General features: G+C 32.6%; 1 protein-coding gene across 1 annotated transcript in view; it reads right to left on the bottom strand.

Moving 5' to 3' along the window:
* su(w[a]) (suppressor of white-apricot) overlaps positions 1 to 27582 on the bottom strand; it is a 54792-nt gene that overhangs the window by 14192 nt on the left and 13018 nt on the right. The window contains exons 3-11 of the mRNA XM_076481811.1: positions 25678 to 25794; positions 19292 to 19359; positions 18699 to 18912; positions 13572 to 13651; positions 11450 to 11588; positions 7250 to 7573; positions 6751 to 7056; positions 6039 to 6338; positions 391 to 703 (exon numbers count right to left, since the gene is read on the bottom strand). Coding sequence (XP_076337926.1) covers positions 391 to 703; positions 6039 to 6338; positions 6751 to 7056; positions 7250 to 7573; positions 11450 to 11588; positions 13572 to 13651; positions 18699 to 18912; positions 19292 to 19359; positions 25678 to 25794 — 1861 coding nt within the window. The remainder of the gene's footprint in view (positions 1 to 390; positions 704 to 6038; positions 6339 to 6750; positions 7057 to 7249; positions 7574 to 11449; positions 11589 to 13571; positions 13652 to 18698; positions 18913 to 19291; positions 19360 to 25677; positions 25795 to 27582) is intronic.

Below are 27582 nucleotides of genomic sequence, written 5' to 3'. Positions count from 1 at the left end.
TATTGCAGCAAAATAAAAGGATATGAGGTTCTAAATTTGTATTCTAGTTTAATAATATTCATAATTGGAATTCCTAATTTGTAAAAAACTATAGTATTAGTATTTTGACATCACAAACATCTAATTTTATAAAGAGCTGCATTCATCAAACCATGCGAATCGTTAAAATCTATATTTGGATGTGCTCTTTTAATATTTACTTTTAAATAAAAAAAGTAGCTCATATATAATATTATCTACAATTTGATTCCAAATCTATTGACATAAATTCATTAAAGAGTAGTTCAATGATATTTTGAATACAAGTTAACAAACACAACAACATTCCCTTTGACCTGTGACTCATTGTGAAAGGATTAACATACTATTAAAAAACACTTTCCACCTCACCTTATATCAGGGGTGATGGCACCTGCTCTTGTAGGTGAAGTTATAATGGTTGTCAGAGGAGAGAGCCCAAGATTAAATTCTTCAACTTCCATACTACTAACAATGTCTTTTTGCTCAGGCATTCTCTTAAAATCTTCCACATCTGCTGCCTCTTCTGTTATCTCCTGTGGAGAATTTCCCTTGCTTTTATTCAACATTGTAAGAAACAATGCAGCTCTCCTCTTACGCTCGAGCTGCAACTGCCTTTCTCGAGACTGTTGAGCAAGTCGTTCCCTGGCAGCTGCTGCCAGCCTGTCCTTTCTCTTTTCTTCTGCTGCAAAATGAAATTATTAATGTGGTTTTATTCTGTGAAATATCTTTCATAAATATCAGTTAAATATAAACATCAACATATTTTAGATATAAAAAATTGCACAATACAACTTGAACTTTAAAAACATCTGTCATAAAAAATACTATATATATATATATATATATAAATTACTGTATATTAAAAACATATTTCTGTCTCCTTTAACAATTTTTCTGCATACAGGTTACATTTCAAAAGAAAACAAAAACACCTCAATCTTCCCCTATTAAGAGAATTGTGACCTTTGCTCTCTGTCTTTCCTCTTTTGTATTTTATTTTCTACCACTCAAAGTATGGTATGTAACATCAATAATTATAATATACTTATTACTCAGTTACAGAGCTATAAACTAGAAAATAAGATCTTTTCTGCCACACTCCCTTGTTGTATCTTTTCTTTCACAAATTGCTAATAGTTCTATGATATTTAACAGAATATTATTTATAACCAATAGAAGTGATTCTAGGAAGAAAAATAGAGGTTATTTAGTTTTATTTCCTTTAGTTTAAGGTGGTTATGAGGTCTTTTGGTTGATTGGCTGGCATTTTTTGGTGCAAAGTAATTGGAATATCTGCAACAAACTGGTAAAAATTCCAAAATTAAAATTTTAAATTGTTTAAAAATAATTAAAATTAAAAACATTAAACCTCAAGATCAGGTAACAAGCTTAAATAAAATTAAAAAGGTTTATGGCCTGCAATAATAAAAAACAAACAAAACTGGACTGTGTTATCAATGATAAAAGCAAACCAACAAAGGTGCAGCCATTCCCAGTCCTAACAATGGAACAAGAACAAGACATGGCCAATTGTGACTTGAGTGTCACAAAAGTCACAAATTGGCAGGTGAGTCCCACATTAAAGGAAAAATTAATTAAAAAATCTGTGGCCAATGCACAAGATATACAAGAAAATGTCTTCCACTTGATCCTTAAGAAAATAAATGGCCAAAAAACAACAAAAGATTTGATGTTGAAAACCTTTTTATGAATTGATCATCCTGAATCAACTGCCAACTGGTACAAAGCTGGGTCCTGATCATGGACAGGTAAGGCTGTAATAATGCCTGAGCAAATAAACTTAGCTGTTATGTCAGCCTGCTTGTTCTCTAGTACACAGATATGTCCAGGCATCCAGATAAACTGGATAAACATGGAAAACAGAGAAACCTGAGCTAGTCACTTATAAGTGTCTAAAAGAACTTATTAGCAAAATGTCATAAAAATTGGCATTATACACAGAAACTGTAGAGAGGATCTGTGAGAAACCACTGAGCCTCAAGAAACAATGGCAGAGCCAATGGAGTCATATGATTTTGAACCATCCATAAAAATAAAAACAGAAGAATGGTTTGAAGGTTGGTTGGTAAAAAAAAAAACCGTACTTTTAATCAGAAGTATCTGGCTTCCTCAGATGTCACAAAGGTCACAGATGGAGACTGTAACGAACCACACTAAGATGGGTTGATCACCAGATTCAGCAATATCATAAATGATAGATTTAATTTAACCAGCTGTCCCTGGATAAAAAGGCCAATAGAAGGAATGGCAAACCATCTGTTTCTTAAGAACATAGTCCACCACAAGGGTGTAAGCCTTGTTGGTTGCAAAAATAAATGCAAACAGTTTTAGAGAAATAGAAGGTGAAAATATTAGCTGTGGTCCACCTGAAAAAGACAGTAATAGTAGTTTAAATGTTCCACTTAATAAGCCATGCATTCTATGATCAACAAGAAATGTGAACGTTGTTAAGAGGTACCACTGATCTTTATAATGAAAAGAGTGACACTTAAGACAACAGTCCTGAGGGATTTCAAGTTCTTGTGTGAAGGATCTGGACAAAGTTAACCCCACATGAACATGGAAATTCTGATCAAGCAAAACGTTACAAATAAAAATGGGTAAATGGTCTTGCAACCAATTTAGTGTTTATAAGCCTTCTTAAGATCAAGGAAGATAGAAACAAGATGCTCTATCTTGATAAAATACTTCCCTGATTGAAGTTTCAAGATGAATCAAGTGATTTTGTGGTAAAACACTATCAACAGAAAGCATGTTGAGTGAGTAAGAAAAGGTTGTTTGATTCAAGGAGCCAAACAAAACATGCATTAAATCATCCTCTCTACAATCTTACAGACATAGCTAGTCAAAACAAACGGACAATAATTAGAAGGAACCGTGAGACCCTTACTTGGCTTTGAAAACCAAAGAATAACAGTGGCATACCAAGCATCAGGAAAAAACCCCTCCTAACAAGTTTGGTTAAAAACGAGAGGCAAAAGAGAGATAGTGAAGTATCTCATTATGATCATCAGGTCCTACTAATGTACAGCCAGACCAAGTAAGAGCAAGCTTAAGTTCCACTACAGTAAATGGGTATTTCTAACTACAAATATAATCTGCTTGGAAGGACAGTGGGATTTCTCAGCCTCAGGTTTGGTCATAGAAAAGGTTGAAGAAAAGACACAAGCACATGAAAGATGAGAAAAGCACTCTCCAAGATTATTGGCAATGCTCTGTACATCACAAACTTCCTTGCCATAGGAGAGTAATATGCAAAAAGGATGGGAAGTATAGTTTCCATTGATCTTCCAAATCTTGTCTCAGATGCCTTTAGAAAAGGTGGTAGAAGAGATGCTTGTAATGAACTTAATCCAGGATCCCTTCTGACTTTGACATCTGACCAACCAGGCACGAGCCTGCTAGAAAACAATGAGCTTGGTAGTAAAATGGGATATGTGCAAAAGATATTCTTGGCCAATTTCTAAGTCCTCCATGTCTGCTGGTTTCATAAATAGAATGAACAGCTGCTTGAACTATATAATCAGTTACTGCCTCCATACAGTTTTTGATAGATGGAAGACTAATGACTCCAGTAACTGGCTCTCTTTCATCACTCTCTCAGCCTGCTCTAACTTCTACCATAGATATGACCATGACCAATCTTCCTCAAAACAATGGGAAAATGATCACTGCCCTGTGGGTCACTGTCAACTATCTTAAGAAATAGAGAGAGAAAAAAAGTGAAGAGACAGATATACCAACAGCTGTAAAAGAATGACTAGGTGCATGAAAATAGGTGAAAGAACCAGTACTGAAAAGAGAAAGGTTGTGATCAGAGAGCACACACTCCACAGATTGACCCCTCTCCATCAATATCAGCACTAATCCAGAGGGGGTTGTATCCATTAAAGTCACCTAGAAGGAAAGAGGAAAACAATTGTTTCATAAGAGCATTAAGGTCTGACAGATTGATTGTAAGTCTCTGCAGAAGACATGTATAAAGAACATACAATGTATGACCCACAGAAGTACAGATGGCTACAGCCTACAGGGATGTACAAAGTGGGTATGTGCTGACCAACCAGTAGTGCCACACATCCATGAACATGACTATCACACAACCTGTCATTCCTGTACAAAAATTGCTAAAAGGTGACAGTATCAGCAGGCTGAAAAAATGTTTATTGCAAGGAAAAACACATGGGATGATAAGCATTGATCAAGACCTTAAAGTCATCCAAATTAGAATGAAAATCTTCACAGTTCCACTGTATCAAAGAGGCAATTATTTAGAAGAAGGATAACCTTCTTGTTAGTAGAAAGAAGTCTATCAATCTCCATGGAACTTGCCCTTAGATAATTGGGCAGATCTCTTTTGGAAGAAGGAGACTCCCATGACAGAGGGCATTACTGTCTAATAATTCTGCACCTTGGGGCCAAAGGAGAAGACACTAAGCAGTTACTGGATACAACTGTAGGGACAGAAACAGATGTGTACATGGATTTCTCTACTAATGCAACTATGGAGGGCAAAATACTCTAATGGAAATATCTGTCTGCACTCCCACTGTACCAGTGGAATGGAGTGCATCAGAACTTTCCACAATGTAACAAGTGATATCAACTTCCAAGCCTCAGGGCAAATTTTATTTATAGTACGTAAATATTATACCTCTTTTTCCTCAACCCACTTCAGGCAAGAATTAAAATATGAGGGATGAGTAACACCATAACTGATGCAGTGAGGATCCATGAGCACACACCAAAAAACCACAAGATGCATCAGAAGTTCAAAATGCTGATGCTGGAAACACCTGAAAGGGTTTAGAAATACAAGGCAAAACTGTACAGTATAAATAACCTGGCTTGACAGTGGCAGGCAGATGTGGTGATATAAACATTATTACAAGAGAACTGGTAGGCAGCATAATTCAATATTTAAGAGTGGAGATATGTCCCATAGCTAAAACTCCTTGTCTGGAGAAACAAGCAAAGATTTCTTACTCAGGAATGTTTCTAAAAATCCCTCTAAACGTTAACTACCAGTGAGGAATTCAAAGTAGCAAGGGGAGGAACCTAAATGGGTACATTCTTAATGGCTTTTGATGTACATGTTTCCACCAAGATGTCCCCAGAATGTAACACTTTTTAACTGACTTTGGAGAACCAGCAATATCCTTTTCCTTTCTGAATGAAAAAAAAGAGTAGAGGGAGACATTTGACCCAATGGTTTGTTAGACAAAGAATGCAGAATGAAAAAGAGATTTCAGTCTTTGAAACATGGTCCTTTCCTATTTTTAATCACTTTTTTTGAATCATTAGGATACACTATAATGCTAAACATGACATTGCAGCTACTGCAGAAATAAAGTTAGGGTACAGATAGAAGGTTTTAATGAAAAACATTTAAAATGTATTTAGGTTTTAAAGGTTACACAAATGACATTTGAGATTTTTGAGATGATAAAAAGTATTTTAACCTTGCACACTAACTATTCATAACAAATATACAGTATATTCAAGGACAAATCTTTAGTTTATCAAAAATATTTCATTAAAAATATGTTTTTTGTATGTGATAGGCTTACAACGTTGACTAAAACAATGCCACATTTTGTGAAGATATACACACTATATTAAAGGTTAGCAGTATCAAACCTATAAAAACTTTGAATGAGTGCAAAGAAGTCACTTGGTCAGTCAAACTGACCGAGCCCATGTTGAGAGAGTTAAAGATAAAACAAGAAACATTTTCTGAATAAAAAAAAAGACTATTCACAGACACGTCTAAAGAAATTGATTTGCATTTTACAACCTTTTCCTTGAACTTTTTCAAATACTTTGTGCTATTCTCATTAAGTACTCATGATAATAGTTTTCAAATAAATACAAGTAAAAACAAATTTCTATTTTATAATAGTTGCCTTGTTAAAACAAATGTATTCTTTATAGGCTTTTGTTGTATTTGGTATATAATTTTCTTCTTTAATGTACTGTTAGTTTTCTGTACTCACCCAAACGAGCTTCTAGCTCTTCAGGTTTGAATCGTTTGGTTGACTTGTGCTCTCCTTCAGCAGGAGTTGACCTACCAGTGCAAGACTCACTGACAGAGGGTGGAGTGTCAGGTATTACATCATCCTTCCCTTGTTCAATGTTGTTTGTAGTTTCAACATTTTCTTTTGTTTCCTTAGGCTGCTCTTTTTCTCTGGGTTGCTTTTCCTCCTCAGAATCTGTCTCATCCAAAAGCAAAGCACTTTTTTTCTCAAGAGATTGTACTTCATTATCCTTTGGCTTAATAGAGAAACTTACAGGACCTGAAAATATATAAGAACATACAGAGGTTATGATAAGTAATCATAATAATGTGGTTACAAATTCTTGTTACCTATTATTCCTAAGGTACATTTTTTTCTTTTTTGTGATTTCTACCTCTGTCCTACACACTCACATTTATTCATAATAGACAAAAATGTAACCCTTACTTCAAATTTTGTCAAACATAATCAAAGTTTTTGATAAGATTTCATAATGCAAATATACATACTTGTGACAACAACACAAGCACTGGCAAATTTCTATTAACTAAAATTAAAAACAAAATTCTACAGTTAGATTAGAATGAAGATTGAAACTAACAATTTAAAACTTCTAAAACCAGAAAAGGAAAAACAACATATTCTTATTTATTTGCTAACATAGTTTGACCAAATAAATTTCTTCTCTAACCTTTTACAGGCTTTGATAGAGCCTTTTCCTTTGCTGTAGTTTCTATGGGTGATACTCCATTTGAGTTTTCTTCTGAATGATGTAATTCTTCTCTGACTTCTTCTTCAGACTGAATAGTTTCTTCAGCTTCTTGCTGTATTTCTAAATATGATTCATTATCATCTTGTTCTTCTAGTTCCTGTGGATTATCTTGTTGTTTACTGACTTCTTCCTCTCTTTCTTGCAGTTTCATATGATAATTCTTCTTAAATAAGTAGTATTGATGAAACTGGTTCCAAGACTCCAGAAATTCAAATCTTTTGTCAGCTTTAATTTTAAAACATTTATTATAAACCTTATATTAAATCTCAAAAACATTAAATATCTAAAGATTAGTAAGTAATTTCTATTATATCTTATCTATTCCTTTAAAATTCGAACTATTTTTATGCTACATTGTCTCTCTTATCGATAACAAACCAATTAAGGTCAGCAAATAAACTCAAACAAGAGAACTTACATTTACTTTTAACAATTATTTCAAAGTCCTCTCCATTTTTGGCTACATAAATGGCCATCTTGTCAATCACTGGTTGGAGATCTGGAGGTGGTGGGATGATTTTATTGGCATCAGCAGATTCTGTGAAATCATTTCCATCATCAAAACTTTCTTCATTTTGTGGTAACTGAACAGAAGGCCCTTCACCTGGAGGTGGTGGCTGGTCTGAGTTTACATTTTGTGTGAGTGGGGCTATTTGTTCATCAGGAGGGGGTGTAGAGCTCTTGCTAGTAGAATGATGGCTTTTATCAGTTTTATGTATGGTGTGTTTGCTACCTGTCAACTCTAAAATACAATAATAAATTAACATCTCAAATAGCTGAATTAACATTCACTATGGTACAGCAATGCAAATAGTAGAATAACATTACCTATTTACAATAATTAAACCATGTATACAACCCAATATAACACTTTTAAAACATTTGGTCTTTTGCTTTTTCACTTTGCACTTTAATTAACCTTAATGATACGAGTTAAAAACATGTAACATTGCATTTGTTGACTTGCATTTAAAATTTTATTGAACTACTATTCTATGAATGTATGTCAATGTTTGGTATCAAATTGTAAATTATAATTCAGATTTTAATATGAACCATTAGTTAATTTCATAATTTAAAAGTATTAAAAAAGAAATCCTAAATATTGATTTTTGTGTGTAATGTGGTATAATGAATGCAGCATTGGTTCAGGTTAGCTGCTTGTGTTATCCAAATATAAAATCTATAGTTTCTTATAAATTAGGAACTCAAATTACCAATATTTAAACCTATAATATAAAATAAGAACCTCCTATCTTTTATATTTGCTGAGTTATTGCTATATTTACTGACTAAAATGCATTGGCCATGCCCATCTCTTTCCATTTTTGAAAACACTCCTATTTCTATGGTATATGAATAACCAATCAAAATATCAGAATGTTCCCCTAACAAGACTTTCTCAAATATATGAATAAAGAAGTCTTTCTTTTTATACAAGATTCCAACTGGTAAGATAAAACTTTAGTGAGCTTCAAATTTCATATTTTTTAAACCCAAGTATAGTTTAGTTACTAAACTTGATAAACTATAGTGAAATTTTATGGTATTGATATAGCAAATTTAGAAAATGCTTATGTAAATCTACTTCTGTCTGCGACTTGTGAATAACCAATGAAAGCTCAGAATGTAATCTATGTGCTTCTCTGAGCCTTCCCAAAATATTTACATGGGAAATCCTTTATTTTCAATTCTGGATTCAAAGCATGTAATTTGACACTTTAATGAGTTGAAATTTCATACATGTTTAGACCCAAATAGAGCTTATTTACTACATTTGATAACTTATATAGCAGAATTCTGTGGTAATGATATAATAATTTATGATTTTTGGTTGTTACAAATGTATATATAAAACATAAAAAAAAAATTAATTTCCCATCCTTCACTTGAAAAATTTTATAAAGCTAAGAAACCTATGGCAAGCAGCAAACAAGTACAAAGCTTGTAACTGGAAGTGAACTGTTTGCTATACTTCTTCACTTACTGTTCCAAGAAAAATAAGTTTAAGAACTTGTTTCTTAATAGTAATAATGTATATACATAGGTAATGTATTATAACTGAGACTGTATTATTTTACTAAAATATAATCACAACAGTTAACTTTGTAAATACCAGTTTTATATTTTTAAATTGGTAACATGAATGCCAGTGTACTGCATCATTACAACTTCTGCAACATCAGCCAGAAATGGCTGAAAGGTCAATATAAAAATTAATAAATATATATATAAATGTATAATGTTATGAGATTTAAGCTATTTGGTCTAAACATCTGTGACCAAGTTTTAACTTGTAATAATTCTGGAATGAAAACATTCATTTCTTAATTTTTATGGTGGTTGTAAGGTCAGTCAAACTGACCCAACCATCAGAGAGACAGTGGTGAAAATAAGATAATTTTTTTTTAAGGAAAATATCTGATATTTATTTGGTGGTTATAAAGATGTTGCATGTGAAATTTTAAAATGTTCAAACACATAAAAGTATTTTTAATCTTAAAATCAAAATTACTTTGCACGTTGGATAGTCAATATTTGAAAAGAAAAAATGCACTATACAAACATTACTTAAGAGATCTTAAAATTTCTAACAGAAAAAAATTGATATTTTGCATTGAAAGGTTTTTCTTAGAAAAACAAAGTTAGCAAAAAGAGTGAGCCAATAACACTCCACTTTTACCTGTGATGTTCTTCACAATAATATATTTACACAATACTTTTTGTTTTACAAACATATAAGAGAAAATAGTCTCATCAACTTCTCATTGCCAAAGTATTTAAAACAGATCTTTTACTCAAAAGGAAGTTTAAATCTCCTTTGAATAAATTTAAGGGAAATCCTTCATGCTGATGAACTGATGAACAATGATTATTGAAGAATTTTTAATTACCCTTAAATTATTGCCACTTTTACCTAATATAGAAGGGTTTTTCATAAGTGCAGTTAAACATTTTGAGGTGGGTCATGGGTCAAAGGCCACGTCATCTCATACGTTAACTCGTATTAAAACGTTTATTGAACTACTATTTTATGAATTTTTGTCAATAAGTTTGGAATCAAATTGTAGATTATAATACAAACTTTAATATTATATGTGCATTAATTTCTTGATTTAAAAGAACACATCCAAATATAAACTTTAGTGAGACACGGGGTATGTTGAATGCAACACTGTTTAAAATTAGATATTTGTGATGTTAGAATACTAATATTATAGTTTCATACGAATTTGGAACCCAGATTACTAATATTATCAAACTAGAATATAAAATTAGAACCCCATATCTTTTTATTTTACTTAGGTGTTGCTTATGCATTGAAACAAACACTGTGGTGCTGCACAACTCTTTCCATTTTTTGAATTGGTCCCTTATATACTCTTACTACAGTATATGTGAATAAAAAAAAGCCTAGAATGCCCCCTTTGTGATTTTCTAAGCCATTGTGATCTGTGAAAAGGTTGCCATTTTCTTTCAAACTGAAGTTTCATGAAGGTAGGTTATGCCTTTAGTCTGGTGAAAGTTTCCTGTTTAATAAAATCCCAGTATATTTTAGTTACTAAGCTTAATAAATTATAGTGAAAAAAAAATTCTGTGGTACCAGTATAATTAATGATTTTTTTGGTTATTAAACTTAATATAGAAGACCTAAAATTTTTTTGTTTGATATCCTCCATATGCCAAATTTTAAAAGGCTTAGCAACCTCATCCAGCAGCAACAGAGTTCAAAGGCTGTAGTGAGAAGAGATAATTGTTTGCTTTATTTCTGTATTTATTGTTCTATATTTTAAGAAAAATAAGTTTAATAATTTATTTCTAAACAGTGATAATGTTTATACACAAAAAAGTATAATAATTAAAATGTGACTGTATATTACAAAATACTAGTCCACTAAAATACAACCAAGACAGGGGACTAAAAGTCAGTTTTATATTACTGTATACATGACTTGAGTGTATATGCACCCTGTCAATGCAAGTTATGAAACTTAAGCAACTTAGACGAAACATTTGTATTTTTGTATTATGCACTTATTCTAGCATGAAAAAAGCATAATTTATATTTATTGCCTTTTTTTCTTTATGATGATTACAAGGTTGATTAAGTGACAAACCCCACATAGTTAGAGTATAGAAAATAACAAAATATAAAGTCTTACTCAAAACATATGCTTGAAATGTATTTAGGAGGTTTTAGAGATTACGAATATAATACTCGAGATTTTGGAGATGAAGTATAATTTTCTTAATCATGACATGAAATTACTTTGGACTCAAATTTGTAACAAAACAGACTATTTTTACAAACAAATCTTTAGTAGAAATATTTCATTAAAATATCTGTTTTTTGCGTGCAAAAAAACTTGTAATCTTTACTAAAAGTCTACCAAATTTTGTGAAGATATACATACTGTGTCAAAAGTTACAGTGCAAATACTTAACGTGTGCAAACATGTAAATGAACTAGCGCGTTATACTGAGCTTGTAGTGAAAGGGTTAAGCCATTACGAAACTGATAAATCTGAAAGAAAAATAGACAACAAAATGATGTGATGAACCTTATTTGTAAATTGATTGTTCTTCCAACTTAGTTGTGATATGATTTTCTGTTTACCTGAATGTTTCTTTTGTTTCTCAAGTGGCACTGGAGAACTGCTCCTGTAGTCAACAAGTTTGTCTTTCAGGTTCTTCACTAGACGAGCATATGCATCATCTTCATTTCCCCTCAGGAACACAAGATTTGGGAGGGTAAACTGAAGCAATAATTGTTACTTTTAGTATGATTTGTCATTAAATTAAAGAGTATTTATTATAATACAAGATTCCTCAACATTTTTAAAACAGGTTTATTTTGTAATTTATGACTGCTGTACTCTTGGCATCAACTGTTGCTGAATAAGCTGAAATACCCATCAAATGACAGGGGATGTTTGAATTTAATTAAAACAATGTAAGTTTGACAGCAATCATATATTTTAGAGCAATAATTTGAACATAAACTTTATATCAGTTTTAAAAGTATAACAAAGCTTCTTCATAAACAACATTTTCAGTTTGATTCTCATTTGTCAACAACTAAAGATTTTGGGGTGTTTGAGGGTGGGATCAACAACCATCATTTTTCTGTCAATGAGAAAAGCATGGTTGTTTGAGAAATGATCCAGCAACTTTGACCCTGAATCTCTAGAATAGAGGCCAACAGTAAATGACCAATAGGCTTTATAATACAGAAACAGGAATAAGTTTTATTTTGACCCCCTTAGGATATTCCCCATAGTTAATAGTGTTGACATACAAATTTTAGTTGAGATTAGATTAATAGGCTCAGGAGTTAGGGAGCAAACAAACACATTTTGTTTCTCTCTCTCTGGACAGACAGTATAAAAATTTGGTTTCCATTTTAACACTGAACAGATTTTTGCAAGTCACCATTTCTAAAATACAGCAAAATGTATAGACTGCTGGAATATAATGTTAAAGTAACAGGAAAGTGTATTTTAATTCTCTAAAAATGTCACATCTTATAACATAAGCTGAGTAATAGATAAACTAAAAAACATTTATCAAATTTGTATGTATTCTTTTTTACATCCTATGCTTATGGAAGTAATACACACTGTAAATCCTTAAAGTCACAATATGACAGCTGTTAAACATTTACAGTAAAATCCTACATTTTTGTAAATAAAATAAAAAATTCTAATTACATATAAAATGAAGTTGCAGAATAAAAGACTGATTTTCTTGGAGAAGCAAAATTCTTAATTAACTGAATGCTTATAATTCTATTTTTATTAATGTAATAGTTCAATCATTCATGTAGAGTTCAAAGTCTAAGTTATCAGGCTGTTGCATATGCAATGTCAGATTTTCATGTGCAAATTTGAAACTTGAAACTGGCAGAAAGAGAAGCATTATTGTAACTTTGTTAGAATAATATAGTATATTGTCTGGTTCATTTCACACTCATTTTATTTTTCTTATTTCATAAAGTGAACCATATTTATATTGATTTCTGTCACTATGGATAAAATTGACATTCATGTGATTTTCTTGTACAAGTTCAACCTTAGTTACAATGCAGCAAAAGCAGCTTGCAACATCAACCATGCATTTAATGATGGCACAGTTAATAAGTGCACAACACAGCATTGGTTTAGGAGATTTTGCTATGGTGACACAAGCCTTCAAAATGAGCCTCAGGGCTTCCCTCAGACAGCCATTAATGAGAAAGAATTGAAGATCTTAATTGAATCAGATACTCGCTTGACCATGAGAGAACTTGCAGATAAACTTAATGTTCATTATTCAAAAGTTTCCTTATATCTTGAAGCAATAGGTAAGGTGAAAAAAACTTGATAAATGGATATTTCATAGATTGACTGAAAACCATCAAACAAGAGTTGAATTTTTTTTCACACTCTTTACTAACAACAAAAATGACCTGTTTCTCTAAAGAACTGTTACCTGTGATGAAAAATTGACATATGTTTTAAAGTAAAAAAACGTTTGTAAATCAAAGTACCTTTAAAGACTTTACTGCATCAAAGGACATCCAACAATTTAAAGATGGGAGTTATAAACTTACAAGTCAGTGGCACAAGTGTATATTAAACAAGAAAAACAATGTACTTGTTTCACATTTCCCTGTAAAAATCCAACATTTTATAGGCAACAGCCTGATAAAACTTTTAGTAAACTTTAACCAAAAGATGTAAAATCAGATAAATTCTTACTGGTGTTTCCTTCAGAGGTTTAGCAGCAAACAGACTAGGATGGAGATAATGGTCATCATCATCATCTTCATCATGTTTTTCTGGTAAAGTAAAGAAAATAAGAGCAAAATTCTGTTTAACAAGTCCATGAAGAGGAAATTTAGTTTTACAAATTGACAAAAAGACAGATCTCTCTTCAGTTACCAGCTCAAAAGAGAAAGTAATGTTCATTAACTGAAAATACAATGAAGGCTAAATTTGCCATAGTTGGAGGAATAAGAAAAACACTTGTATGGATTATACAATCATAAGCATGAACCAGAGAACCAATTTACTGACTTTACACACACAACATGAAACCACACTGAGCAGCTTCCATTATTAACAGATTGAATTATCAAACACAAAATACATTTTCTTCAAATCAAAAGAGCGAGTGTGTTTTCTTATAACAAAGCCACATTGGGTTATCTGTTGAGTCCACCAAGGGAAATGAAACCACTAGTTTTAGTGTTGTAAGTCCGTAGACTCACCGCTGTACCAGCAGGAGACAAATCAAAAGATAAATAGCCATGTCTAAACTGATATTAATGTCAAATTAACTTTCAAAATTGTTTTTAAAAAGTATTTCTACATTTGTCATTCAAAGATACTGTAGAATTAATATTTTTAGCATTATATAATTTACTTATGTACTTTATTCATAAAGAAAAACATATAGCATTCAAATTTAATTTCAAACTTATCTCAACATGTCTGAACTGTAAATTTTATACTTCTAAATTAGTTTTATACACACATTGCTGAAATAGGTGGAAACATATAACATTACTGTGCAGAGTTTTAGAGTTTCAAAACTAAAATGAATTTCAATCTCTGTAACAATAAAAACCCTTCCTTACTGAGTTTGTTCTCATGTTGTCAACAACCATGTGGCTTTAATTTCTGAATGTCCTTGACACAATACAGAGTACCTTTCAACTCACCCAGTGTTGTCCATTCTCCCACTTGACATAGTATTCTTGCATTAAGTAAATGTACAAAAATAAACTCAGTTTTCTCACCATAATCAGATTTCTAAGATGTGACTGATGTGGAAAATCCCTGCATTACCTGCTTGTGGATTGGTGAGCATGAATATATTTCAGAAGTTTGAAATTTATTTTAGTTCTAGGATGTAAAATTCAAATTGGGAAGATATCTCTAAAATAGTACAATAATGTGGGAGCAACAGGTATTCAGGGTCAATACTTTACCCTGTACCTGTATTAGAAGGTTCTTAGAAGAAAAGACTAGTGATAACTAATGAACAGAGATGCTCTTGGGGCTAAAGTCTCCTAAATCCTCATATGAAAATGCTGGCCATGTCATGAAACTGGGATAGTGAGTAGACACCTTGTTCATCATACAAGACTGTTTAGTGGAAAAGTTGTTGAGTTAGTGATTAATATTTAATGATTATTTAGTTTTCATAAAAAGTGTTAAAAATAATGACTTCAAAGGCAACAGTTATGATAAATTTTATGTAACTCTGTAACAGTTAAACACTGTGTGTTTAGTTCAACTGTTGTAAATCATTGTCACATTGAAGAAACCTATATTTTTCTTACTGCCTTAAGTGAGTATTATTAAATCATGTGTCTCATAGTTTGTAGGAAGTTCTGAGCTTCAGTCGGGTAATATATATATATATATATATGTATGTGCCCCAGTGAGTGTATATCACATCTGTATAACAACTGATATTTTCAAGTGATTTTCACAGTTTAACAGAGATAAAATACTAATTTGTCTAGTGAAAGAGAGTTCTAAAGCAGCTGAATCTGCATATCTGGACTTTGAAGAAAATTAAATTATTATTTAAAGTTCTATGCACAACTGTAAATTCATCACATATTATATAATGAGAAGTAGAAAAGAGAAAAATATTTCATCTTGTCAAATAGATTCTAAAGTAATTGAATCAGCCTACGTGGACAAGAAAAGAGAATTATTTAGAGTTTTAGATACAAATGTGATACTTTATAGTGTAAAGAATATTTTGTACATATGTTTGACTTGTTTTCAATATTTATTTTTAAAAAGTAGATTATGTGTAAACCTTTTATTGTTCGAATTTATTTCCAACAAGCATATTACTCTCTGTAGAATGGACAGCAACTGCCTGATGTGGAGACACAAGTGTAAAGGACAACGCTTCAAAAGTCTTCCGCCTGAAGACAAAAGGAAGAAGACTTTCAAAATGTCGCCCTCTACACTTTTGTCTCCATGACAGGCAGTTGCTGTTCATTCTACAAAGTTTCATCATGAATACTCTGCCTAAACAATTAAAGAAGCATTTTACTCATTTCTTTCGTGTCTATAATGAGTAATTTATGTAACATTTACCTTTGTATCATTATACAGATACACTGCTGGCCAAAATCTTAAGGCCAATAAGCATAAAGAAAAAAATATGCATTTTGCATTGTTAGACTCAACCACTTATTTGAGTAGAGCTTCAAAAGATGAAAATAAGAAAAGGGAAAATAAAAAACTTTTTAAGCATTTAATAGGAAAACTGTGAACACAATGAAATTAGCCTAAATACTAGCTGGTCAAAAGTTTAAGACCATACTTAAACGTAGTGTTAATCGGTAAATACGTAACAAAATTTAGTCATTTGTGTTGAAGCATTAGTGTTGTCAACATCTCTCACTGACATCTCCTGTGTTACATTGGGTAAAAACATGGCAAAGGATAAAAAGTTGACAGAGTTTGAACGTGGCAGAATTGTCGAGCTGCGAAAGCAAGGTCTCTCTCAATGTGCCATTGCTGGTGAGATTGGGTGTAATAAAACTGCTGTTGCAAATTTCTTGAAAGACCCTGAGGGATACGGAACAAGAATTTCAAGTGGTTGGCCCAAGAAAACTTCAGTGGCGTTGAGCAGAAGGATTCGACAGGATGTCCGTCAAGACACCAGCCGATCGTCAAATCCAGATTAAGGCCCTTACGGATGCAGAATGTAGCTCAAGAACAATAAGACGGAATCTACGAGAGAAAAGCTTTAAAAACCATAAATGTCTTCAAAGGCTATGCCTCCTTCCACACCATGAAAAACAGCTTTGTTAAACTTTGCTGAGAAACACCAAATATAGGATGTAGAATAGCAAATGAAGGTTTTGTTCTCTGATGAGAAAACATTTAACCTGGATAGTCCAGATGGCTTTCAACATCACTGACACAATAAGAATATCCCACTGGAGACATTTTCTACATGACACAGTGGAGGAGGTTCCATCATGATCTGGGATGCTTTCTCCTTCCATTGGAACAATGGAGCTTCAGGTTATACAGGGGCATCAAACAGCAGCTGGCTACATTGGTATGTTGGAGAGAGCATCCTTATTGACTAAAGGCCCTCATTTGTGTGGAAATGAATGGACCTTTCAGCAGGACAATGCTGCAATCCACAATGCCTGCAGGACAAAGGACTTTTTCATGGTGAATAATGCAATTCTTTTGGACCATCCAGCGTGTTCACCTGAACTGAACCCCATTGAAAATGTTTGGGGGTGGATGGAAAGGGAAGTCTATAGAAACGGACGTCAATTCCAAACAGTGCATGATCTTCGTGAAGCCATCTTCACCACTTGGAATAACATTCTAACCAGCCTTCTGCAAACACTTATATTGATCATGCCAAAGCCAATGTTTGAAGCTATTCCCAATAATGGCCGTGCAACTCACTACTGAGACCACTTGTTGGGCATTTCCTACCCAGTTTAGAGCTTCTTTTTGGTATGGTCTTAAACTTTTGACCAGCTAGTATTTAGGCTAATTTCATAGTGTTCACATCTACCCTATTAAATGCTAAAAAAGGTTTTTATTTTTATTTTCCCTTTTCTTTTTTCATCTTTTTAAGCTCTACTCAAATAAGTGGTTAGTGGTTGAGTCTAACAATGCAAAATGCATATTTTTTCTTTATGTTCATTGGCCTTAAGATTTTGGCCAGCAGTGTATATGTAAGCTAGTGACCAAAGCATATCCAGTTCAGCAGCATGTTACCTCAAAACTGAGATGTTACTAAGATTCATCAAAAACGTGCTTATAGTTTCACATGTATATTAATGTATATATTTATATACATCTTCAATACTTCATTTTTTTCTCTGAGAAAAAAAAAATGTATTTTGAATTAAGCTAGGACACTGTAAATTACTAAGTTTCTAAAATGCTTAATTTTTCTACCCTATAAATTCGTATAACAGTGTGACAGTCAAACTGATTCAGGTAGTGTAATTTGGAAATAAATACTCTTCTCCAGAAGACAGAGCCTCATTTAGTCATGAATGCTGTATATCAGGAAAGCAAACAAGCTAGTTACTGACAACACTACCAACTGTTTTGAAAGTTACATGAATTGGTTGCTAAGTTTTTGGGCAGAAAACAGCTCATCTGATCTCAATCTGGCTCTTATGATTGCTGCTGTCAAAGAACTGGTTGTTGTAACAGTATGGCCAGAATTTCGTTATATAAAAGGTTGTGGTATATGTGCTTAAATCTCTTCCATTCACACAAAATTAATATACTTTTTTTAAATGTATGAACAACCTAGAAAGATGCATAATGTATGAAGTAAGAATATGTCTAAAAATCATAAAGCTTTTTTATACAGTAAAGAAACATGAGAACTGAAATAGAATTTGTCTTGCAAAATTTAGATGGATCAAAACACTAGTTAATTAAACATTCGACTTATTGCCAAGACAAGACAAAAAATATGTGTGGATGCCTGCAATATTAAATCAGTATATTCCTTCAAAATTAGCAAACTGACTTAACCAAACACAGAGTTTATGTTTTTGATTGGAATTCATGATTTTATACAACTTTTCAACCCCTGGAAAAGACTTTGTAATTCCATAACTTTTCAGGTTTAAGAACCTGTGAAAACCCTTTCTTAACAAATAAAAGTGCAGAAACATTTCAAAGGACTATAGGAACCTTATTTTCTCAAGAATTTAAGCACAAATTTTAGGCAGTAAATTTAAGAAATCAAAAATATAGGTATAATTCATAAGATGTTTTAGGTATCTAAGTATAACCTATAGTATCTTCCAAGAGAAGTTATTTTTTATTTAAAGTTATTAAAGACTTGTTACTTACTGGGCTGTTCAGGTGGTTTGGGTTTGTAAGTTCCGGCCCTAATGCTTACAACAAGATGCCTGTAGTATGGATACAATGGGCTATCAATAGAAAGGAAATTGAACTGGGGATTTGTGGCTTGTTTGGTCTTTAAGATTATTTCCATCTGAGGACCATGCTGACTCACAAATATGGCTGTTTTCTCAATTATGGTATGGGCTTTTAATGTCTGTGGCTACATAACAAATGAAAGAAAGAAGTACCTCTTTTCAAATGCTTTACAAGATGAAATTAAGTAGATCAGAGACATCTAAAAACTCAAAACATTTTCAGTGTTGTATCTTGAAGCATATTAAGCTAGTCTATTGAGCACTACCTAAAGTTTTAAAAATGCAATATATTTTGCAATGTTAACAATTTAACTGGTGAAAGACTAATGGCCTGAGGCTCCTGTATTCATAATATTAAGATGGAAATACAGTTTTATGACTAACTTAAATCCTATTATTGTCAGAAATACTGAAATAATTAACATTCTACAGCACAGCAACTGTTCTACCTAAATATACAATTTTTAGAATAGTGCCACATTTAGCACAATGATGTTTACTTACCAGTTCCAAGCCAGCAGGTACTGTTAATCCTTCTGGAACACTATATGGTTCATCTAAGTCTTCCTCCTCTGTAAATATGAAATACAAAAACAACTTTTAAATACAGCATCTTTTGTCTACTTAACACAACAGTTGTGAAACTGGTTCAATGAAAATTAGTTGATTATCTGTTCCCTAAATAAAAATTGAAAAAAATCCAAAGCATCTCAACATAGTCTAAAAGTTATAAAGAAAATGTTATACTTCATACAAAAAATATAAAAATGTAACAAATATATGTTGCTGGTAGGAATAGTAAATGATGACTCACCTCAGTACATTTTAGACCATACTTTTTATTTTCCACAATGCATCCCAGTGTGCCTTATCAATCGACGCTAACTGGATTTTCTGTGTTGCTCTATCAACACTTTTTGAATTAAGCTGATATGCAATGTCATTAGCAAATTGTAAAAATATATATTTCCTTTAATAATTTTAAGCTAGGACAACATAAATCATTGACATATAACATGTATAACAACTGGCTAATAACAGTACCCTGAGGAACATATTATTCTGGTGTAAAATTATCAGGTAAGGCATCATTTACTCTTATTTTCACATTTCTTCCAGTTAGATAGCTTTTTATTCATCTTAAGAACATGAAACTTGTACAGAATTCAGCAAGTATACTCTTCAAAACAAGAAACGCAAAAGGGATATTTTTGTTATTTTAAAGAGAAATATATGTAATAACTTTACAAGCTCAGAGTATGTGATGCCACACGTGTTAAGGCACTGATTGTCAGACCAAAATGACAATAAAATTTGTGCACTTTGAAAACGGAGGAAAACATCGGATTTTTCGCCAAAACACATGGGTATCCAACAAATTGGTTTGAGAAATCTGTATGTTCTGCAAGCGCAACATGTGCAAAATCCCTATAAAAGTGACGGGTTCTCGGTTTCCATAGCTCAGTGTTAAGCCACCAACACACAATACAGTTATGCCAAGACTGACTGAAGCACAATGCAACAACGCCATTGATCGCTTGGAAGCAGGCGAATCTCGATCAGATGTTGCCAGAGCTGTGAATGTCCACCCAAGCACCATCACAAGGCTATGGAATCATTACCAACAACATGGATCAACTCGTGACCGTCCACGATCTGGCAGACCTTGTGTGACCACGCCCACACAAGATCGCAACATCCGGTTACGTCACTTTCGGGATAGGACCACCACTGCGACGTCTACTGCCTCAACCATACCAGGGCTGCGTAGGAATTTCGATCAGACCGTATGCAACCATCTACGAGATTCTTAGGCCCCATGTGCAACCCATCATGGTGAACGTCAACGACGTTTTTCAACATGACAACGCCCGTCCTCACACAGCCCGACTCATCACTGTCTTGTTGAGATACCACAACATCAACGTTCTTCCCTGGCCCTCCAGATCACCAGATTTAAACCCCATCAAACATCTTTGGGACGAGTTGGACCGACGTCTGCGACGGCGCCAACCTCAACCGCGGACTCTACCTCAGCTTGCAGCAGCTTTGCAGGCTGAATGGACAGCCATTCCACAGGATGTGATTCGTCATCTTATGCTTCCATGGGCAGGAGATGCCAAGCAGTTATTGGTGTTCACGGGGGGCATACTCATTATTGACATTGAGTGTCATTAAACTTCACCTAGTGAGCGTGGACTTCGCCTTTGCAGACTTTGGATGTTCAGCAGTGAATATGCAAAGTTTCACAAATGTCATACAGAACTACCCAAAATAAACATGTTAACAATTTGTCTCATATTTTGCCTTTTGCATTTCTTTTTTTGAAGAGTATAGTTTAAATACTAGGCTATTATGCCAAACAGTATCATAAGACTTTTCAACATCATGAAATACAGCAGCTATCACATGACCATCATTATATCCAATGTAAATACTCTTTGTTAATCTGACCAAATGGTCAATAGTTTATTTTTTCTTGAATAGCACTGATTTGGGATTATTAATTCATTATCTTCCACATACTTATTTACCCTATTAGTGATGATTCTTTCCAATAACTTACCCAAACAACTTGTTAAGTCTACTGACATATAGTTTACAACTCTTATAAATTACAGTTAAACTGCAGTTTTTAATTCTTTGGTATATAACCAGAAAATAAAGACAGATTATACAAAACATAATTTAGCAAACATTGCAAAATTACTTTTTTTTTAAAGATAATTTCATCTTTCGCAGGGGTGTTACTTTTCATTTCTCTTAAACACATCTTTAATTCCAAAATGTGTATGGGTGAGTTATTTACTGACTTCAACTGTTCTAAAATAGTGTTCTTAATGTCAGTAAGAAATCTGAAGACAAAATAGGCTCTGGTTCAATTCTATTGTTAACATGTTCATCCCAAAACACATTAACAATGTGAAGATTTTTAAGTGTATACACGTTTTTTGTTATATCCTGAACATTTTTTATTTTTCATTATTATACTCCAGCATACAATTACTAATGATTCAATTATTATTAAACATCTTAAACATATGCCAACAAAACATTACATTAATGCACAGTGTCTCTCCAATTTCTAGAGCTAAAAATTACTGAAATTTATCTGCATATACCTTGATTTTTTTTTTAATGGAATTTGGTTAGTTATGCCAGACACATCATTTTACTTAATTTTAAATTTTCACCATATTGGTGAAAGTTAACATTTTCTTACACTGAAAATGTATTTCCAATAGGTATATTTCAATTATTAAAGAAACACCTCATCTCAACAATGAGAATTATAAATGTATACAGATTTAGTGCTAATATATCATATGATAACAATAAGCATACCTGACAAGACAACTCCTGCCACCTGATGGGATCATGAAAAATGATGTACATCAATGAAAAAATAAAAAAATAAAATGTTGACTGATCCCAGTAAAAAGCAAACAGATACATGTAAAAACAACATAGGAGAACACAGCTAGGTTGTGCAGATAATGTGTGACAAATGTTTGGAGAGTTACCTACATACCAGCCTGAATGATCTCCTCCAAAGAATGGTGGCTTTGAGTAAATAGATATAGTCAGACAAAAAATTTGGTGCAAAGAAACATTAAGAAGATGTTGATCATTCATGGATGCATCAGAATACACTAGCTGTGTGAGCTAAAGAGTCCAACTAATAAGCACAACAGATGACAATTCACAGGAAACACAAGTTCCATGGAACAAATAGGCAGGAATAAAAACCAAGAAAGGAGGCAGCATGCATCATATAACATAGCAGTGAATGAACTGGGCAAAGTAGTCAATACAGATCCATATGAGAAAGTAAGAAATAGGAGGAAAGTCTAAACCACCTTCCCAGGTAACCAATGTTTTGGGAGGAAGGCCTGATCCATGTAAAGGATAACATATGAGGAATGGTAAAAGATGTGGGAAAATGTAATAGCATAAATATCAAAACTACGACACCTGCATACCAGAAGAGGGAGGAAATAGGACTTAACCCTTTCAGCATGGGCTTGGTATCTGTAACAGATCTCATAACCATTTAGTACTTGTTACAGTTTTCATACTATAACTTTTAATTTAATACACATTATAATGCTTTCATACACAAAAGAGCAATTTTTTTATTATTAAGTTTTACAGTTTGTTCATCAATGTTCTCCTCGTGCCTTTTTTATTTTTGCATGTTACCTATCCAATGGGCAAATAATAATTTTAAGAATAAAAGTACTTTTATGCATCAGAAAATTTTCAACTTTCACAAGCAAAAACTTTATATTTTATATTATTTTCACCAATGAATTTCTGTACAGATTCAGGTAATTTGACTCATCTCACTACCATTACATAAAATTAGGAAATGAATATAAATTATGCCTATTTCATTCTAGAATGACTACATATATAACATGAAACCATAAATGTTTATAGACTAAATAGCTTAAACCTCATTACATTTATAGAAACTATTATTACACTAAGTTTTAAGTTGTGCCTGGCTAACAATACAGAAGTTACAATGATACAGTGTACATGTACTCATGTCACCCATATTCAATAATATAAAACTGCCCTTCAGTCTTTACAAAGTGTCCTGATTGGTTATTCACATGTCATATACAGAAGTACATATAAAAGGCTGTTTCCAAAAACAGAAACATGTGAGTGGGCCACAATCTTTGATTCACTACATATAGTGATAGCTCAGTAAATACAAAAGACTAAAGGTTTCCATTCTAAAATCTAGCTTTCAAATATTAGTAATTTAAGTCCTTAATTAATATAAAACTATATACTTTGTATTCTGATATCACAAACACCTAATTTAGACTAGTACTGCATTTAGCATAACATGCAACACAAAAAAAATCTGTTTAAGTGTGCTTTTTAATATTTACTTTTAAATTACAAAATTAAATAATCTATAACATGAAAATTTAAATTATAATATACAGTTTGATATCAAGCTTAAGAACATACTCATAAAATAATAGTTCATTAAAATGTTGAATGTGAGTCAACAAACATGATGATGTGACTTTTCACCAAAAGAAAGAACCAGACAGGGCATGAAAAGCATCACTGAGATCTCAATCCAGCAGAACAAAGGGATGTGGCAGATGGACCAGATGAAACAAATGAAAAAAGAGGGAAATAACTGGGGAAGAGAAGGCTTTTCAGAAGTGGGAGAATGGTGTTCAGCAGGACAACCCTATAATAAGCAACAGATGATATGGACAAACTCTGATCAAAGAACAAGGTAAAAAACTGGGACAAGAAAGTAACAGAAGGGTGGGACAGTCAAAAGCCTAATAAATAGTCCAAAGTCTGAAGTAAAACCAATGCCATGGATATACAGACAAGGAAGAATGGCAAATGGTATGGGCAAAGAAAGACACTACATGAGGAATAAGTCCTTGAGATTAAACAAGGGACTGGATGACAGCCACATGTGAAGAAATGATGCTGGAAAATAGTCTGATTGGAAGGTAGACATATAGGTGAAGACCACACCAATCTCGACTGAAAGCATCCACCTCTACAGCTGAGGGGTGAGGAACTGAAAACCAAAAGGAAGAACGTTTAGCATGCTAGTGAATGGCACACACATATATATATGTAACGTCCTGAGTTGAGAACACACCCACATAAATACCTGTGGATGAAGGAACCACTCTGTTGAGAGAATATGATTGGGACAAAATAAGCAATTAGCCACAAGATTCATAATTCTGAAAACACAACATGCCAGAACCGTCATGTCTAACAACAGAGCAGCTGTCAGAATGAACCATAACTACCTACCCAACAGTAGCAAAAGGAAATGATACACAGTTCAATAAATTACTAAAGATTCCATGATGTTAAGATGCAGAGAGACCTCCTCAACATCCCAAAAGAGACAGAACTTGTTGCATAGATAAAGAAGAAGGTACAGCCTTCTTGACTTCCTGCTCCATATCCCAGAAGTGAAGCGGACAAAGCTGGACCTGATTGACAACTCCCAAGGGGAAACTGATGCCAGTTTCATAACACATACATATTTACTTAAAATAAACATGATATTTAGAAGTTGAGCTAGCATGAGTTAAATGATAGAAGGAATAATAAATAAATGCTAAACAAAACCATAACCAAATAAAAACAGAATCTGCTATCTCACTATGTGTGTGTGTGTTCAGACTGCATCATCACCTGTTAGGGTAGTCTCTTTAAAGTAACTATATAATTTATACAAGTCACGTGGTTGTAATTATGTAAGGAAAAAAGTGACATGAGTAATGCACCAAGTCATCCTCTGGTACTACCAAACCATTCACAGATGGATATTTAAAAATTCACAATAATTTACTACATTTATAGTCAGCCTTTTTTTTATTATTATTATTATTACACTTACAGTTATTGCATTTACAGCCACTACACACACCATCTTATAAGGATAATTTAATGTGTCTCCCCAGTTATTTATTTAGTAACTTTGTACTTGGTAACATCTTAGCCTATTCAATGCAAGTCTACAGTAGTTGTATCAAATGACAGTAATTCCTGAATATGCCCACTTTTTAATTTAGCAGTGTATTTTAGAAAATACACCATACAAAAGAGAAATTTTTATATTAAAAAAAAAAAGCTCTAAATGAAAAATTTATTATAATTCTGGATAGTTTTTATGAGTTTAATACTTCAGATCAGGAAAGAGCCCCTGTATATTTACAGGTTTTTTTTCCTTCTTCTGTTTTCTTCTTTATATACACACTCAAAATTACACACACACCTGTAAAGTAACTACAACAGTTTAATTTCTGTGATACATCAACTTATTAAATTATAAAAACTCCCTATTAACCTGAACCAGAAGAAGCCTAATGGCATACCTTTCCTCTCTTCCAACTCAATACTTTCATCATCTTCTCGATTTTCGTAGTTAAAACCAATTTCATGGTATGCTTTGCCCGATGCCAGAGAGGCTTTCAGTCGTTTCACTTCTTCCTCTGTTAAGTAAAACAGATTAAAAATTACAACAGCACATGGTACAACCACACTTTTGTGGCAAGTTAGGAAAACATTACAAGATGGGATTTAAGTACATTGAAGAATCTTGCACTGAAGTGTCAAACTTTACTCAAGAGAGCTACACTCAAATGACTAAACATTTCATGACTTTACCAAAATAAGTTGAAAGAAACTTGTTACAATAAATGTTCTGTCAAGTCTATATGTATAATATACAGAGCTCTCTTAGAGATCTCAAGACATTCATAACACTTGTAAATATAAATTAATTAGCAACTTCAAGAAGCTGAAATGATTTTTACCACATTTTGCAATGGTTAACAAAATTTTCTAAGTCTGAGAAGGGTAGCCTTGACATTTTGCATCACTTCCCCATGGCTTCAATATATGCTGACCTGAAAGGCACTACAAGTAGTAAATTACAAATAATACAACAAATAAATATATGAAAACATAATGATATGTGAAATTATTATGACTTTTTGACAATAGTTCATCTAGAGATACTTCTTTAATTACAGATTGTTGTGATTTAATTAAAATGTAAAAGTGTATACATCTTACATTAGATGCAAGACATTTATGGTAATACACTTGCCATGGTTCAACCATGTACTCAATCTATTTTTTTAGCTATCCTTATTCATACTGTCATATCTTTGTTAATAAACAAAATTTTTGCTACAAAGTAGTATAGCCCAATTACATTCTTTGAGTACATGAAGTTTAATGATATAAAAGGATCTGACAACTGTATCATTACTAATTAAACTTGGAAAAGCCTGACAGACTTGTCAGGTAGTTAATACTGTTGATTAAGATATCTCAAGATCATTTTATAGAAATTGATTTCAAACTTCATACCAGCTGTTTAATATATGTAAGGTTTCTTCAACAAGAAATGCTATTCGAGCTTCATAACAGTTATTTAATGTCTCACTTTTGCCCAACAGGAACTGATGCTTAGAAGTGATATCAGCTATTTAATGTCTCAAATTTGTTTAAATGAACTGATGCTTAGCTTGGTAGCACCTGTTTAATGCCTCAAAATAGTACAACAGGAACCAATGTTTAAGATTGGAAAAAACTGTTTAACATTTGTATATGCTTTTCAACAGTAACTGACAATGTTATATCACTTTTAACGACAGATAACACAGTTACTGACATGTTTGAGCTGTTCAACAGGAACTGATATAGCAGTATATGGTTAATTTTGTTAAAAGATGGTTATTTAGCATGTATCAACATAGTTCAACAGGAACTAACATAAGAATGGTAAACTGTCAATAACAAATAGTTACACACACACACACACACCATTATTTCTTTCACTACAGCAGAGAGACAGATTCCTACTCAACTTTCTTTTCATTAAACACCAAATGTGTTAATATTACTATAAAATGTTTCTTAGCTACAGAATTTACATTAATTTTTTTTTTATCTCTAAACAAATATAACAATTAATGGATGGTGTTTTATGTTTACTAATGATATTTTTCCAGTTATCTGATGTCCTAAGCATTGGATGAGACCTCTTCTTGATATTTTATGAGAATATAACTTTTCCTGAAATAATACGTGGTTGGCATAATAATCTGCCTGTTTCATTTATACATGACCATCAACTTTCTTATAAAGTGTAAAAATATTATACCTTAATTATAATTTAATACAACATACTAGTTTTAAGTAATTGTTTGACAATGTGTTTTACTTTACTCCCAATTCATGTTTATTTAAAGTGCTAAATAAAATGCTGT

Source organism: Tachypleus tridentatus, chromosome 13 (genome assembly GCF_004210375.1).
Source record: "Tachypleus tridentatus isolate NWPU-2018 chromosome 13, ASM421037v1, whole genome shotgun sequence".
Taxonomy (NCBI): domain Eukaryota; kingdom Metazoa; phylum Arthropoda; class Merostomata; order Xiphosura; family Limulidae; genus Tachypleus; species Tachypleus tridentatus.
This window is presented reverse-complemented; position numbering and strand designations above follow the sequence as displayed.